Source organism: Clytia hemisphaerica, unplaced genomic scaffold (genome assembly GCF_902728285.1).
Source record: "Clytia hemisphaerica strain Z4C2 unplaced genomic scaffold, Clytia hemisphaerica genome assembly, whole genome shotgun sequence".
Taxonomy (NCBI): Eukaryota; Metazoa; Cnidaria; class Hydrozoa; order Leptothecata; family Clytiidae; genus Clytia; species Clytia hemisphaerica.
Window position 1 is genome coordinate 138,597 of NW_027104535.1, and position 12,499 is coordinate 151,095.

The following is a 12,499-nucleotide window of genomic DNA, read 5'->3' on the forward strand; positions in this document are numbered from 1 at the left end:
CCCCCCGGGGCTGTTTCTGAGTCTAAATGTGCTTATACAAATTATGATTATCAAAAATTGTTACTATACAACTTTTGATGGCGATGATGCCATGTCTAATGGCTAAAGGTCGACAAACCATTGAGTTTGAAGCCCGAAGGGCTAGAGTAGAATCTCTAACCTTTTCCAGGCAAGAAAAAGTGAAGCCACTTATTTCCCATCCAGAACGGCCTAGAACGCGCCACCATCATGACAACGGATTGTATCTAGCGGTTTTTTTTGTTTTTGAGGACTGCATTTTTTAAATCTAGCAATAGATTATGCTTATCAAAAATTGTTACTATACAACTTTTGATGGCGATGATGCCATGTCTAATGGCTAAAGGTCGACAAACCATTGAGTTTGAAGCCCGAAGGGCTAGAGTAGAATCTCTAACCTTTTCCAGGCAAGAAAAAGTGAAGCCACTTATTTCCCATCCAGAACGGCCTAGAACGCGCCACCATCATGACAACGGATTGTATCTAGCGGTTTTTTTTGTTTTTGAGGACTGCATTTTTTAAATCTAGCAATAGATTTTACTATAGATTTTTTTAAATCACGTGCGTTTATTCTGGATGGGAAATAAGTGGCTTTATTTCCCATCCAGGAGTTTCGAGTCTAGCTCTTCCGGCTTGGAAGTCAATGAGACAAACTTGAGGTTCCCAAGGTCGAGCACCTGTTAGTTCCGTCCAATCTATAATGTACGAATCGGCTTGCTGTATAACCAAAGAATCCTTTCTAAATTCACTTGTTCCCGTCTTTTGTCTGTAAACTTTAAAAGCCGATATCTTCGTAGATTTCAAAATTCATTGCCGTACTTAGTCTACGTTTTATGAGAGATACATCCCCATCTTATGATATCACCAAATCCCACAACACGATGTTTGATAACAGGAACCTATGTCGATATCATTACTCTCCCCATTCTTTTCTTAATTTGTATGGAATGATGTAACCTTATGTAATTAAGTTAAGAAAAGATGCTTTAGCTTTTTTGTTTTCATCTAATCTCATTTATAATGGAACTGATTTAAAAATCAATCAAACTTTTATGATGGTGATGATAAAAAAGTTTAGAAAATAGGTATTATAAAAAATATCTTCTAGAAGATGCGTTTTTAAAGTTATCTATCATCTGGATTTTGACTTTAGAAGCTCTTGATGGAAAATTGAAAAGGATGTTTTCGCTTAAAATTCGTTAACAGCTATCTAAATGAAAGTGGGCGTTTGGAAGGACGGAAAAAAGTCACTTTGAGAGAATTCGCTCAAATAGAGCGATATGTTCTTAGTGTGATGATTGGTAGCCTTTCTAGCTTTATGTTTATCATAAATATATATGCTGTGATTTTATTCAGGGTCGTGCGTTCAATTGGATGCGCTAGACTTTAAAATGGAAGGATTTTTTTCCCTAACCGGCAGAACTTTATCTGGTCGAGATAAAATGTCAGCTTACTTCAAAAGCTTGAAAAATACCAGTTCAATTTATTTTTTCCAAAATGTTCTGTATTTTTTGCAGATTTTTCTCTCAAGAGAATACGTCTTTAACAGAAATTACTTCTTCAGCTATATTCCAGAGATATTTTTCCCACAGACCTATAAAGCCCGAAGGTAGGATAGGCAACTTTAAGTTTTCACCAGCAAAAAAAAAGTGAAGCAAAAACTTGACTTTTTAAATTTCGTGCCGATGGATATGATCTTGCATTTTAATTGTTTTCGGAGCGCGAGATCAAAAAAAGTAGGCGGCAAACGCTATTTCCAATCTCTTAAACCAGTGAAATTGCTTGTTGTCACGTGATTTCTTTGGTAGGAAATCCTACCAAAACTTGCTTCACTTTTCGATAAAGGCCGGAGATCTAGCCCTTCAGGCTTTACAGATCCGTGGTTTTCCCCTCCTTTTTTCCATCAACAACATGCTCGATTTCGGTATTTTCTTTTGAATTCCAGATTCTAGAAATAATGCAGCCAAAGACTCTGCTTGGTGTGTGGTTTCTCACTTATATTGTAATGGAGAACCCATCAAGTGGCTTTGCCAGTAATCTTTTGTCCTGCTATCAACCACGAAACATCACCATTTTCGTTTACGATGACTATCCTAACACTTTATTGTTTCCACAACTGGAAACGTTGGTAAAATCGCTTCTTGAAACTGAATGTACTTTACTATGGCTATACTCTCTAAACCTTTACAAGAAAGTTCAGATCTTAACCATTGAGGATTTTGATAATCACTTCTTCAGTAGAGAAAAGGGAGGGTCATTTGATCCCTGGCAAAGTATCGTTAATAGTGTTTTGGAAACAATTGATACTTCAACCATGCAGAATTCTCACCAACAGACCAATCTTTTCTTTTACTTGAAGATTTACGAGCCTTTTGGTGGCTTCTCTAAAATAATCCGTAAACTGCAAAATAGTCCACATTCTAATTTCATATGGTTTTGTTTGCTGACATGGCATGAAATTTGTATAAAGATGAAACAAGCTCTACCAACGAATCGATACCTTTCGGACCGTGCTTTAGCTTGGCACTATCCACCAAATAGACACCTGCATAAAATATTCTACGATTTAGCTTTAAATCCATCTTATGATCGTTTCGACAGCAGACTTGGACATTATGAAGAAGTAAAAACACAATGCTCAAATAGTACAATAAACATTGCTTTTTATTCTGACGAATGGAGACGTTTGGCACGTGCTTATTTTTTGAGAGATTGTATGTTAAGCAGGTTTCCTTCAGTCAAAACCGAAGTTTATCTGGTTGAGGAGCTTAAAGAAAAAATGCTTCATAATAACTATAAACCAATCCTGATAGATTTGAGTCGACGGACTTTATATTCTTTAGAAAAGTACGAGAAAAGAATACGCATGCGTGCTTTCTTGGCTGGTGATTTTTCTGAAGAGATACCCTCATTGAACGACGGGAAGGTGTCTATACGCACGACATGGGAAGATTTATATTCCGTTAACTTCTTAAACAAACTTGTTAAAGCCATAAACATTATTCTCTGCCGCTGACTTAAAGGACCTAATACACCTTTTCGACCGTAGTCAGTCGGAGGGATCAACGGAAAATGTGCGTACGCAGAGAAAATCTTTACATACGCCCACGCTAAAGCTCTAAAGGAATGGGCCAATTTCCCATCGGAGAGGAATGATAGTCGGCCTTTTATGTGCCGCACCCCTAGTTTGGTTCAACAGCCCTTTTGTGTAAACCTATAAATATTTCGGTTGGACCCGCCAATCCCCGAAAACGAGGGCTGGGTTACCAGGCCTCCCGCTGCAAAATTCTTGACGCGGTCTCGCAAAATTCCGTAATGTAAACCTTCCAGATGTTGAAAATGTTCCCGACCTTCAGAGCTTTAGCGTGCCAGATAAAGCCCTTTTTTGCTTGTTTTTTTATCGACTTTTACGCTTCTTATACGCATCAAGGAAAAGAAAAAGTTTCTTCATAAACATTGAGGTTTAAGTATGAAATAAGTTCCGAACCAAACGATTTGAATTCGAAATTTTCTTTAACCGAGGGGGGGGGGGTGAAAGAAAAAGTATGTACTTACCAGGGGATATAGTCATGTGCGTATGCTTGCGCACAGGGGGGAGGGGTGCTCGGTTTTTGACATTTAAGTGTGTACGTACTAGGTGGACGACCCCACAGGGGGGTGGACGTATACTAACTTAATAGGGAATACATGTAAATATCTTTGTTTTTATTTTGAAGATACTGCATTGCAAAATATTTTTCTCTTTTAAATTGTATTACTACACTGGGATGGACGGGAGGAGTGATAGAAACAAGACAACAAAAGTGTCCCCCGCCCCGCCGTAGATTGCAAAAGTGGTAATTAACGATTAATCGCACTCCTCTAGACCAATCATATTCAAGTAATTTTGCACGACTGTCGATTACCCCTATTATTATTTTTTGGAAAGTATTTTTGGCTTTGATTAAACATCACAACATATATGTTATATCGAGTTATGAGCAACAGGTAATTAAAAAACCAGCCTGCCTTTTCTTTGTTTTCTCCATTAATGCCATATCGTGCACCGTTGGAAACCTTTTCTCTGTTTTCTCCATTAATGCCATATCGTGCACCGTTGGAAACCTTTTCTCTGTTTTCTCCATTAATGCCATATCGTGCACCGTTGGAAACCGTTTCTCTGTTTTCTCCATTAATGCCATATCGTGCACCGTTGGAAACCTTTTCTCTGTTTTCTCCATTAATGCCATATCGTGCACCGTTGGAAACCTTTTCTCTGTTTTTCTCCATTAATGCCATATCGTGCACCGTTGGAAACCTTTTCTCTGTTTTCTCCATTAATGCCATATCGTGCACCGTTGGAAACCTTTTCTCTGTTTTCTCCATTAATGCCATATCGTGCACCGTTGGAAACCTTTTCTCTGTTTTCTCCATTAATGCCATATATCGTACACTGTTGGAAAGGTTTGGTCGCACTGATTCTAGAAAACATTACGATGTGAAACTAAAAATGGTCTGAATCTGAGTTATGAGTTGTCTACTGACAAAAATGTCGTTTTTGTTACACATTTAATTGTTGTAGAGTCAATATGTTTACGTTGATAGTCGAGTAATTTAGGATTTTTAGGAGTCTTTCGATTGTTTTCACAGGATCCCCCGCAAGCCGGTTCGACTACCTGGGAACTGATTTTGGCGGGAACTAATTTTGACGAGTGAGCAAAATATTTAGTTTTGGCGGGAACTAATTTTAGCGAGTGAGCAAAATATTTAATTTTGGCGGGAACTAATTTTGCTGAATTTTGTCTAAATTCGCCGATTTTGCCAAAATTAGTTCCCGCCAAAATAATTTCCTTTAAGCTATCTATGAACTGAACGGAACATGGAAATTTGGGATTCGAACCGCGAACCTCTGGTTTGTGGTCTTAGACCAGATTGCCATCTCTCCTTGCAATCTGTTGAGGCCGGTCTCCACTTTCGTGCGAAATGGGCGACAGTTTTTTTCTGAACCTTTTTTGCCTGAAGAAAAAATTACGTGTTTCGCGCGAATAAAAAAAAGTTGAAAGAAGTTCTACTTTTTTCATCCGTTACGTCAGATTTCGACCAATGGAATTGATTCATTTTTCTACCGACCAATTACCTTACAAGAACGTCAAAACGTTTTCGCTTATTTCGCGCGAAAGTGGAGACCATCCTTTAAAGTTAAACCTGTTTTTCTTTTTTGTAGCCACCGAAGAGGAACAAGAAGACTGGGAATAGTAAAGAAGAGTGTGAAGGTAAATTCGGACAAAATTATATCGCGCTATTCCAGAAATAATTTGTACCCCCTATGTTGATGAGATCCTTCTTTTAAAAGGTGCAGTCAATCCCTGGATTTTTTCCATTTTTTAGGGACCTCTTGGGTTTTTTTTCTCCCATTTCTTTGGACCACCCTGGATTTTCGACTTCGTTATACAGACCACCCTGGATTTTCTTTTTTCCAGACCATCCTGGACGTCACACCTCCTCAACATAGAGGGGTACAGACTATTTCTGGAATAGTCCATTCCCATTTCGGACACAAAATACACATAAAATTTCGCGGGTATCAAACTTCACGAAAGTAAATTCTAGGACTCTTCAAAACCGACTTCTGGCTAGAACTTTGTGTTACCCTTTTTTGTGTTTGAATACCCTAGTAGCTTCCTCTAAATCTTCGTTCGTCTTTTTTTCAAAAATTTCTTAACTGCTTTTCTTACATTTTACACTCTCTTTTTTTCTGATTTTCGGATAACCCCTGAACCCAATGAATACGTAGGGCTGGTACAGTCACTTTCGGTCGGGGTTGTGGATGGCGATATTTGTCGTTCTTTATGAAATCTGTCGTTCTTTTTGTCTATTTTTAGTAAATGCAGGATTCTTTAGATAAGGCCTCTCTTAACCTTTAGAGCATGCGTGTTCGATCATTGCGTCATTATACAGAAATTTGACAAGTAATAATCGAACGAGGTTGACTCAAAAGTTCGTTGAAGATGACCATGTTAAGGTGAGTAGCCATGGAACCGTAGCCGCCCTTTAATGGTGTCGCTATGCACCCCTCCGCCCATTCATTGATGGTTCTAGATTTCGGGTCACCGAGATTGAAATAGACTGGAAATGTTTAAACGACTTCAGTTCATTTATAAAACAATTTGTTCCTCCCATTATTTTTGCGTATTTTTACTATATCTGAATTGGTCGTCTAGCACACGAGACTGAAAAAATATTTAGATTTTGCCTAACTCAGCCAATCACAGTGTTGGATGTTTACAAGCAAAGTAAAGACACCCCTTTCTCACAGACCCGGTAGGATTTTTCCATCCAGTGGGGATGAAAATAACGGACTGAAACTCGATGGGGATTGATATTCTCATATTTTTATGAATGGGGATTTCAATTCTTTTGTTTTCAAGTCAGAAAATTCAGTGGGAATGGCGAAAATAGCATAACACTTTGCAGTGAAGATTGGTTTATTTGATTATTGTCAGTGGGGATAAAATTTGGAGGGTAATTTCCCACCAAGGACGATATTTTTCCATTGGGAAGGGTTCCCAGTGGCTCTATGAGAAGGGGTGTGTAAAGGCTATGATTTTCTCATCTTTTTAAGATTGACCGATTGATGGAAATGTATTTCAAATATCAGAGACGTGTTCAAGATGCCGACGCCAAAATTGAACAAGAAAGAGAGGTAGAAAGCTGTTTATCATTATTAAGGCTGGCTATCACCATAGTCATTATAAAAAAACCCGTTCTATTATTAACAGTTGGAGCTTGCGTACCTTAAATTGATTTGTTTTGCATACCTTTTGATCATGTGATTATAAAGTTAACCAATCCCAAGAGTCAAAAATGGTAACGTGATCAAAAAGTATGCAAATCGCAACTTGTATTTTATTCATAGGAAAGGAAAAGTTGACAATAAAGCTTAAACAATACAATACCAGACCAGGGTTTTTTATAATAGTTTTACAAAACTTTTTGCTGCATGAAAAACTTTAACATCTCTACTTTATTTCCCAGAAGTTCCTTTCAAAATTTTCAATTTCAACAATATTTTTCAAACGCTTAAAGATAGGTAGCTTTTTTCTAATGGCCCCCAAAACGGAGGTTTGCAATTTTAGCGATTTCTCGAGATATCTTTAAGATATGAATACAAAATTTTGATCATAGTTTTGAAATGTGATTTAGAGGGTTTTTGGCATAAATTAGTATTTTTTAAATTTTTACAGTATACCCCTGGTTGTGAAAACGGAGGTTTAGGGCCCCCAAAACGTAGGTGTAGTTAAAATCAAATTATTAAGCCCAGTGGTACTAGGGGAAGAAACGATAAACATATTTTCCCTTAAATTTACGACCCGATGGATGTAAAGTTTATGATTTTTATTAAATATTTCAAGTTTTTCGATGATGCAAAGTCCAATCTGAAAATTTAGAAATTTTCAAAATTACAATTTTGATTTAACAACGTCTTAATCAAGTTTCTAAAAACCAATCTCTTTGAAAAGGTTTTAAACTATTAAGCTTTAAAGGTATTTTTCTCCTATATTTTGCAAACAAATTACAGAATTTGCCGTTTATGCTGATTCAGCGAAAAATTTTATATGTAATATTAATTTTTTGTAATGAACTATTATTTCAAGCTGATAGGAATGGAATTCCAAGATTTTTTGCTGTTTCTAATATTTAGAATTTTCGGTTTTATCAATGCTGGTTCTAGGACCCCAAAATACTGGTTGACCTTTAAGATGCTATATCTTTTACCCATCCTCTATAAAGTCACAGATGTATCTGCATTTTCTGAAAGGCATTAGGTGTAGAAAGTTTCCTATACCCCATTTTCATAACTTATTTTCACTATCCAAGGGGCTCTAGAGTGAGTTATATGCAATTTTTATCTAATTTTGTTGTTGAAATATATGTCCTTCAGACGCAAATATGTTATTTTGAAGCTGTCTAAAAACCATCAAAAACATGCTCATTTTTAACCATCATTCATTCAAAATAAACAAAATCGTCTAATTCTGATAAATCTACAGGTCAAAATCCTCATTTTAATGACGACCTACGTTTTGGGAGTGTAGCACGGATTTTGCACAATTCGTCTGAGATGATCTGAGGTTCGTCTCAATAATAGATTGTTTCGCATCTATTATACCTTTATACTGATGTATTTTATGGTCTTTCTGTCCTTAAAATGTGCATCTGAGACGTCTCAGGGCCCTCAGACTTTTCGAGATTATCTGAGGTTCGTCTCAATTTTAAAGTCTTCTTGTCCTTAAAATGTGCATCTGAGACGTCTCAGGGCCCTCAGACTTTTCGAGATCATCTGAGGTTCGTCTCAATTTTAAAGTCTTTCTGTCCTTAAAATATGCATCTGAGACGTCTCAGGGCCCTCAGACTTTTCTAGATCATCTGAGGTTCGTCTCAATTTTATGGTCTTTCTGTCCTTAAAATGTGCATCTGAGACGTCTCAGGGCCCTCAGACTTTTCGAGATCATCTGAGGTTCGTCTCAATTTTATGGTCTTTCTGTCCTTAAAATGTGCATCTGAGACGTCTCAGGGCCCTCAGACTTTTCTAGATCATCTGAGGTTCGTCTCAATTTTATTGTCTTATGAGATTATTTGATGTATGTCTCAGTCTTATGGTCATTTCTTTCTTTTAAATGAATTTTTTCCAAAAATTGTGATTAGCCTATATTATATCAACTGTTTGTGAAGATACATGATCACTAAATTGTACAGTCAAATCATAACATTTAATTTCATTTTTTACCAATAAAACCTGTTAAATCTACAATGAAAAAAGATCTCTGACGATCTGAGACGCTGTTTTCAAGGAAAGAAATAGTCAAAATCTGAAATGAACCTCAGATGATCTCGAAAGATCTCTGACGATCTGAGACGCTGTTTTCAAGGAAAGAAATAGTCAAAATTTGAGACGAACCTCAGATGATCTCGAAAGATCTCAGATGATCTGAGACGTCTGAGACGCTGTTTTCAAGGAAAAAAATAGTCAAAATTTGAGACGAACCTCAGATGATCTCGAAAGATCTCAGATGATCTGAGACGTCTGAGACGCTATTTTCAAGGAAAAAATAGTCAAAATTTGAGACGAACCTCAGATGATCTCGAAAGATCTCAGATGATCTGAGACGTCTGAGATGCTGTTTTCAAGGAAAAATAGTCAAGATTTGAGATGAAATTTAGATGATCTCAGACGTCTGAGACGAATTAATCAAAATCCGTGCCTAAGTGCGTTTTGGGGGCCTTCTCCGTTTTGGGGGCCATATACTGTAGTATGCTACCGTTCGTTCGTTCGTTCGTTCGTTCGTTCGTTCGTTCGTTCGTTCGTTCTTGCGTTAGTGAAATTGTTTACTTCTTTATTATTCGTCCGTCCGTTCGTTCATTTATTTTTTATTCGTTTTCTTATTCATTCATTCCTTTTATTCATATTTTCTTCATTCATTAATTTTCTTCATTCATTCATTGTTAGGAGCGTGAAGAACAAGGCGAAGAAATAGACGATGCAATGGAGGACGAATTTTACTTGAAACGATTGGACGCTGGATTATTCATTCTCCAACTCATCGTCTGTATCATGTTGGAAAATTGCTGCTCTGGTGTCTCTTCAGTAAGTTCATGGATAGCCAGGCTAGTCATTTAGAACTTAGATTGTTTTTACGGTCAGCCAACTCGGCTATCATGAACTGAAAGGAACACGGGAAGAAGCAGAGAATGAATAAGCTGACGCCTTAGACCATTGGACCATTTCACCTTCACTAGCTGAGCTTTCAAATGACTTTTTACGGTCAGCCAACTCGGCTATCGTGAACTGAAGGGAACACAGGAAAGAGCAGAGAATCGAAGAAGTTGACGCCTTAGACCATTTAGACCATTTCACCTTCACTAGCTGAGCTTTCAAATGACTTTTCATTGATAATTTTTGTTAGGTTTGACACACCCAAGTACCAACGATTTAAGTAACTGGTTCCACCTGTCAAAGTGCTCTGCTTCGCTAACAACCCGGGCAAAATTTCGCATCTGTAGTACATGTATATAGAGATTCAACCCTTAACACAAGTAATTCTCCTTAACATGTTAACCCTATTTTAAACCTAGAAGCGCTTTGCGTGAATGCGTGAGCAGTAAAAAAATTGCATTTTTCATGCGAATGGGTGAATTTCGAAAAAGATTTGCGTGAATGCATGAATTTAGGTTGGGGGAGCCTCTCTAACCATGTTTTAGAATATCGAAGTATTTTCTTTGACTTCCAGATCAAGCAACGTGTTTTAAAATTGCTGAATCAGCATGGAGGATCAACGAAGAGAATCAAACAAGTCATGAGAGGTAAGAATGCAACCTAGGTCCCAGGCTGTTTGTGGAAATCGATAGCGTGGCAATTTGACCAAGACTTGACAGAATTGGTAATGTGGTGCTCTCTTGCTGGAGAGAAAAAGTACAAAAAAATATGCAAACAAAGCTAGCGGGGTATTTTATGATAATTTCTCATTTTCGCTAAAAACTACTATTTATAGTGTTGTCAGAGGAAAGGGAGGTCTTAGATTGGTGATGTAATGAGGAGTTTGGCGCCTCTTTCTACTTGCAGCCGTCGCCATACTACTGGTCAAGCATAGTATTTTCTACCTTTCCGCACGCCCGCACGCAAAGGTTAAGGTATTAATAAAGCGGTTTTCAACTTCTCTTCTTTATATTCACCCCCATCAGAATACGCTGGTCATATTGGAGATTCAACCGAGACTGAAAGTGCCGAGAACGAGCGCAGACGATTGTTATCGTTAATCGATCGATTCTAGAACGAAAAACGAACACATTGTACGACTTATGAACGAGCTCCCAACAAGGTAGTCGCTTCCGTATGTTACAGATGCGAACCACAGAGACTTTAATTCAAGATACTGTGCATAGTAGAGATGGAAATTCGGAAGAGAATTTTTTCTTTTAGAGAATCTATTTATATGCTTACTTAACCGAGTGACTGAAACTCAAGATCAATAGACCACTTCCATACCAAGTAACTTATTTTTATTTCCATTGTTTTTAAACCTGAAAATAATCGAAACTTTTTACAAGGAATATTGATTGTTTAATTGGATGTTCATTCATCTCTTTTCCCACTGGTATGCCTGTTCTTATTTTTCTGGCATTTTGATTTCAATTTCATTGGGTGTAGCTAGTTTTGAGTTCTTTCTTTTGAACTTTCGCAAAAATCTCTCAAATACGTTTGTTATAAGGGATGCGAATCACCCTAAAAGACCACCTCCGCTTACTTTAATGGGATTAATTTTCGCGGGGATTAGATTTCGCGGATTTCGCGGATTTGGGTGTCACCCGCGAAAATAAGTCCTAATGGAAATTGGTAAAAGTCTTCTAGGCGAATTCTTTTTTAAATTGAATTCCAAAAATTGTCAAAAGAGCAATTTAACATGTTTTCCGCCATCAAAGAAGCGCTAATAATGCGTATTTCACAACCAACATGCATAGTTTTGCAGTAAATTAGAAAAAGTAGCACAAAGTCGTGAAAATATTATCTCACAATAGCGTCATCTGTCAAATTAAGTGTCAGCTCAACTGCGAAATTTAAACCCCGCGAAAAATAATCTCATTAAAGTAGCAATTTTTCATTGACAGCTTTTATACGGTGTGATATTATCGTACGCAAGGGCGTAAACTTAACAAACGTTAAACGGTAACAAACGTTAAACGAGGAACGTCATCTTCATAAAAAACTCGCTTAACCGGAAGTTTTGTTTCAGTCTAATTCGCATGTAACAAATTCTATTTCATGGAAGCTTAACAGTTTTGGGAAAGTTTCAAAACCTTGAAGGTTTTCATTACGAAACATGGTGTAAGTCGGGCAGCGAAATTCATTGAAAGACAGTCCATCCGTGACCCTTAGGCCTATTTTTTAAGTCAAGACTTGATGTATATATCGGGCAGGGTTGTACCTCGTACATATCTAGCGTACTTGTGATAATATGATGTCAGCGGTGCTTAATGAGATGCAAATATTTACTAATAGGCTCCCTACTATATAACATACGTACGTCTATGGTTGGTTGTGTAAACAGAAAAATGAATTTGACGTTTAATTGACTTCTCACTGTGCTTTTGAAGTTGAGTTTTGTATTACTTTTGATCTCTCTATAGAAAGTATATCTACGTCAACTTTAAGGCGTATTTGGCTAAGTGTATGTTTAGACTATAGTAAAGCTTGTTTAGACTACGTCATAAGCCTTTTAAAAGTGTCTGAAGTGTGCAGTTTTTTACGCAGGTATCAATCAATTAGTTAGTCTGGTAATGGAAAGTGGATGTGGAGTATAATTGGATAGCTTGGACGCTTCAGGCGTACAAATATTATTATTTCGGGTCATACCAAAGACTTCTCACCTACCACAAAATATTGGTACGTTATGCCTCTCTGCTTGATGCTCAACAATTAAAGAGAAGGATCAAGGGTAAGTGGAGC

General features: G+C 37.3%; 1 protein-coding gene across 1 annotated transcript in view; it reads left to right on the forward strand.

The window, feature by feature from the left end:
• LOC136822519 (beta-catenin-like protein 1) overlaps positions 1–11,125 on the forward strand; it is a 29,425-nt gene extending 18,300 nt beyond the window's left edge. Inside the window, exons 13-18 of the mRNA XM_067078785.1 lie at positions 5,222–5,270; positions 5,922–6,019; positions 6,620–6,700; positions 9,506–9,643; positions 10,287–10,359; positions 10,738–11,125. Of these exons, the coding sequence (XP_066934886.1) occupies positions 5,222–5,270; positions 5,922–6,019; positions 6,620–6,700; positions 9,506–9,643; positions 10,287–10,359; positions 10,738–10,826 (528 nt within the window). The 3' untranslated portion in view covers positions 10,827–11,125. The remainder of the gene's footprint in view (positions 1–5,221; positions 5,271–5,921; positions 6,020–6,619; positions 6,701–9,505; positions 9,644–10,286; positions 10,360–10,737) is intronic.
• The last annotated feature ends 1,374 nt before the right edge of the window (positions 11,126–12,499 follow it).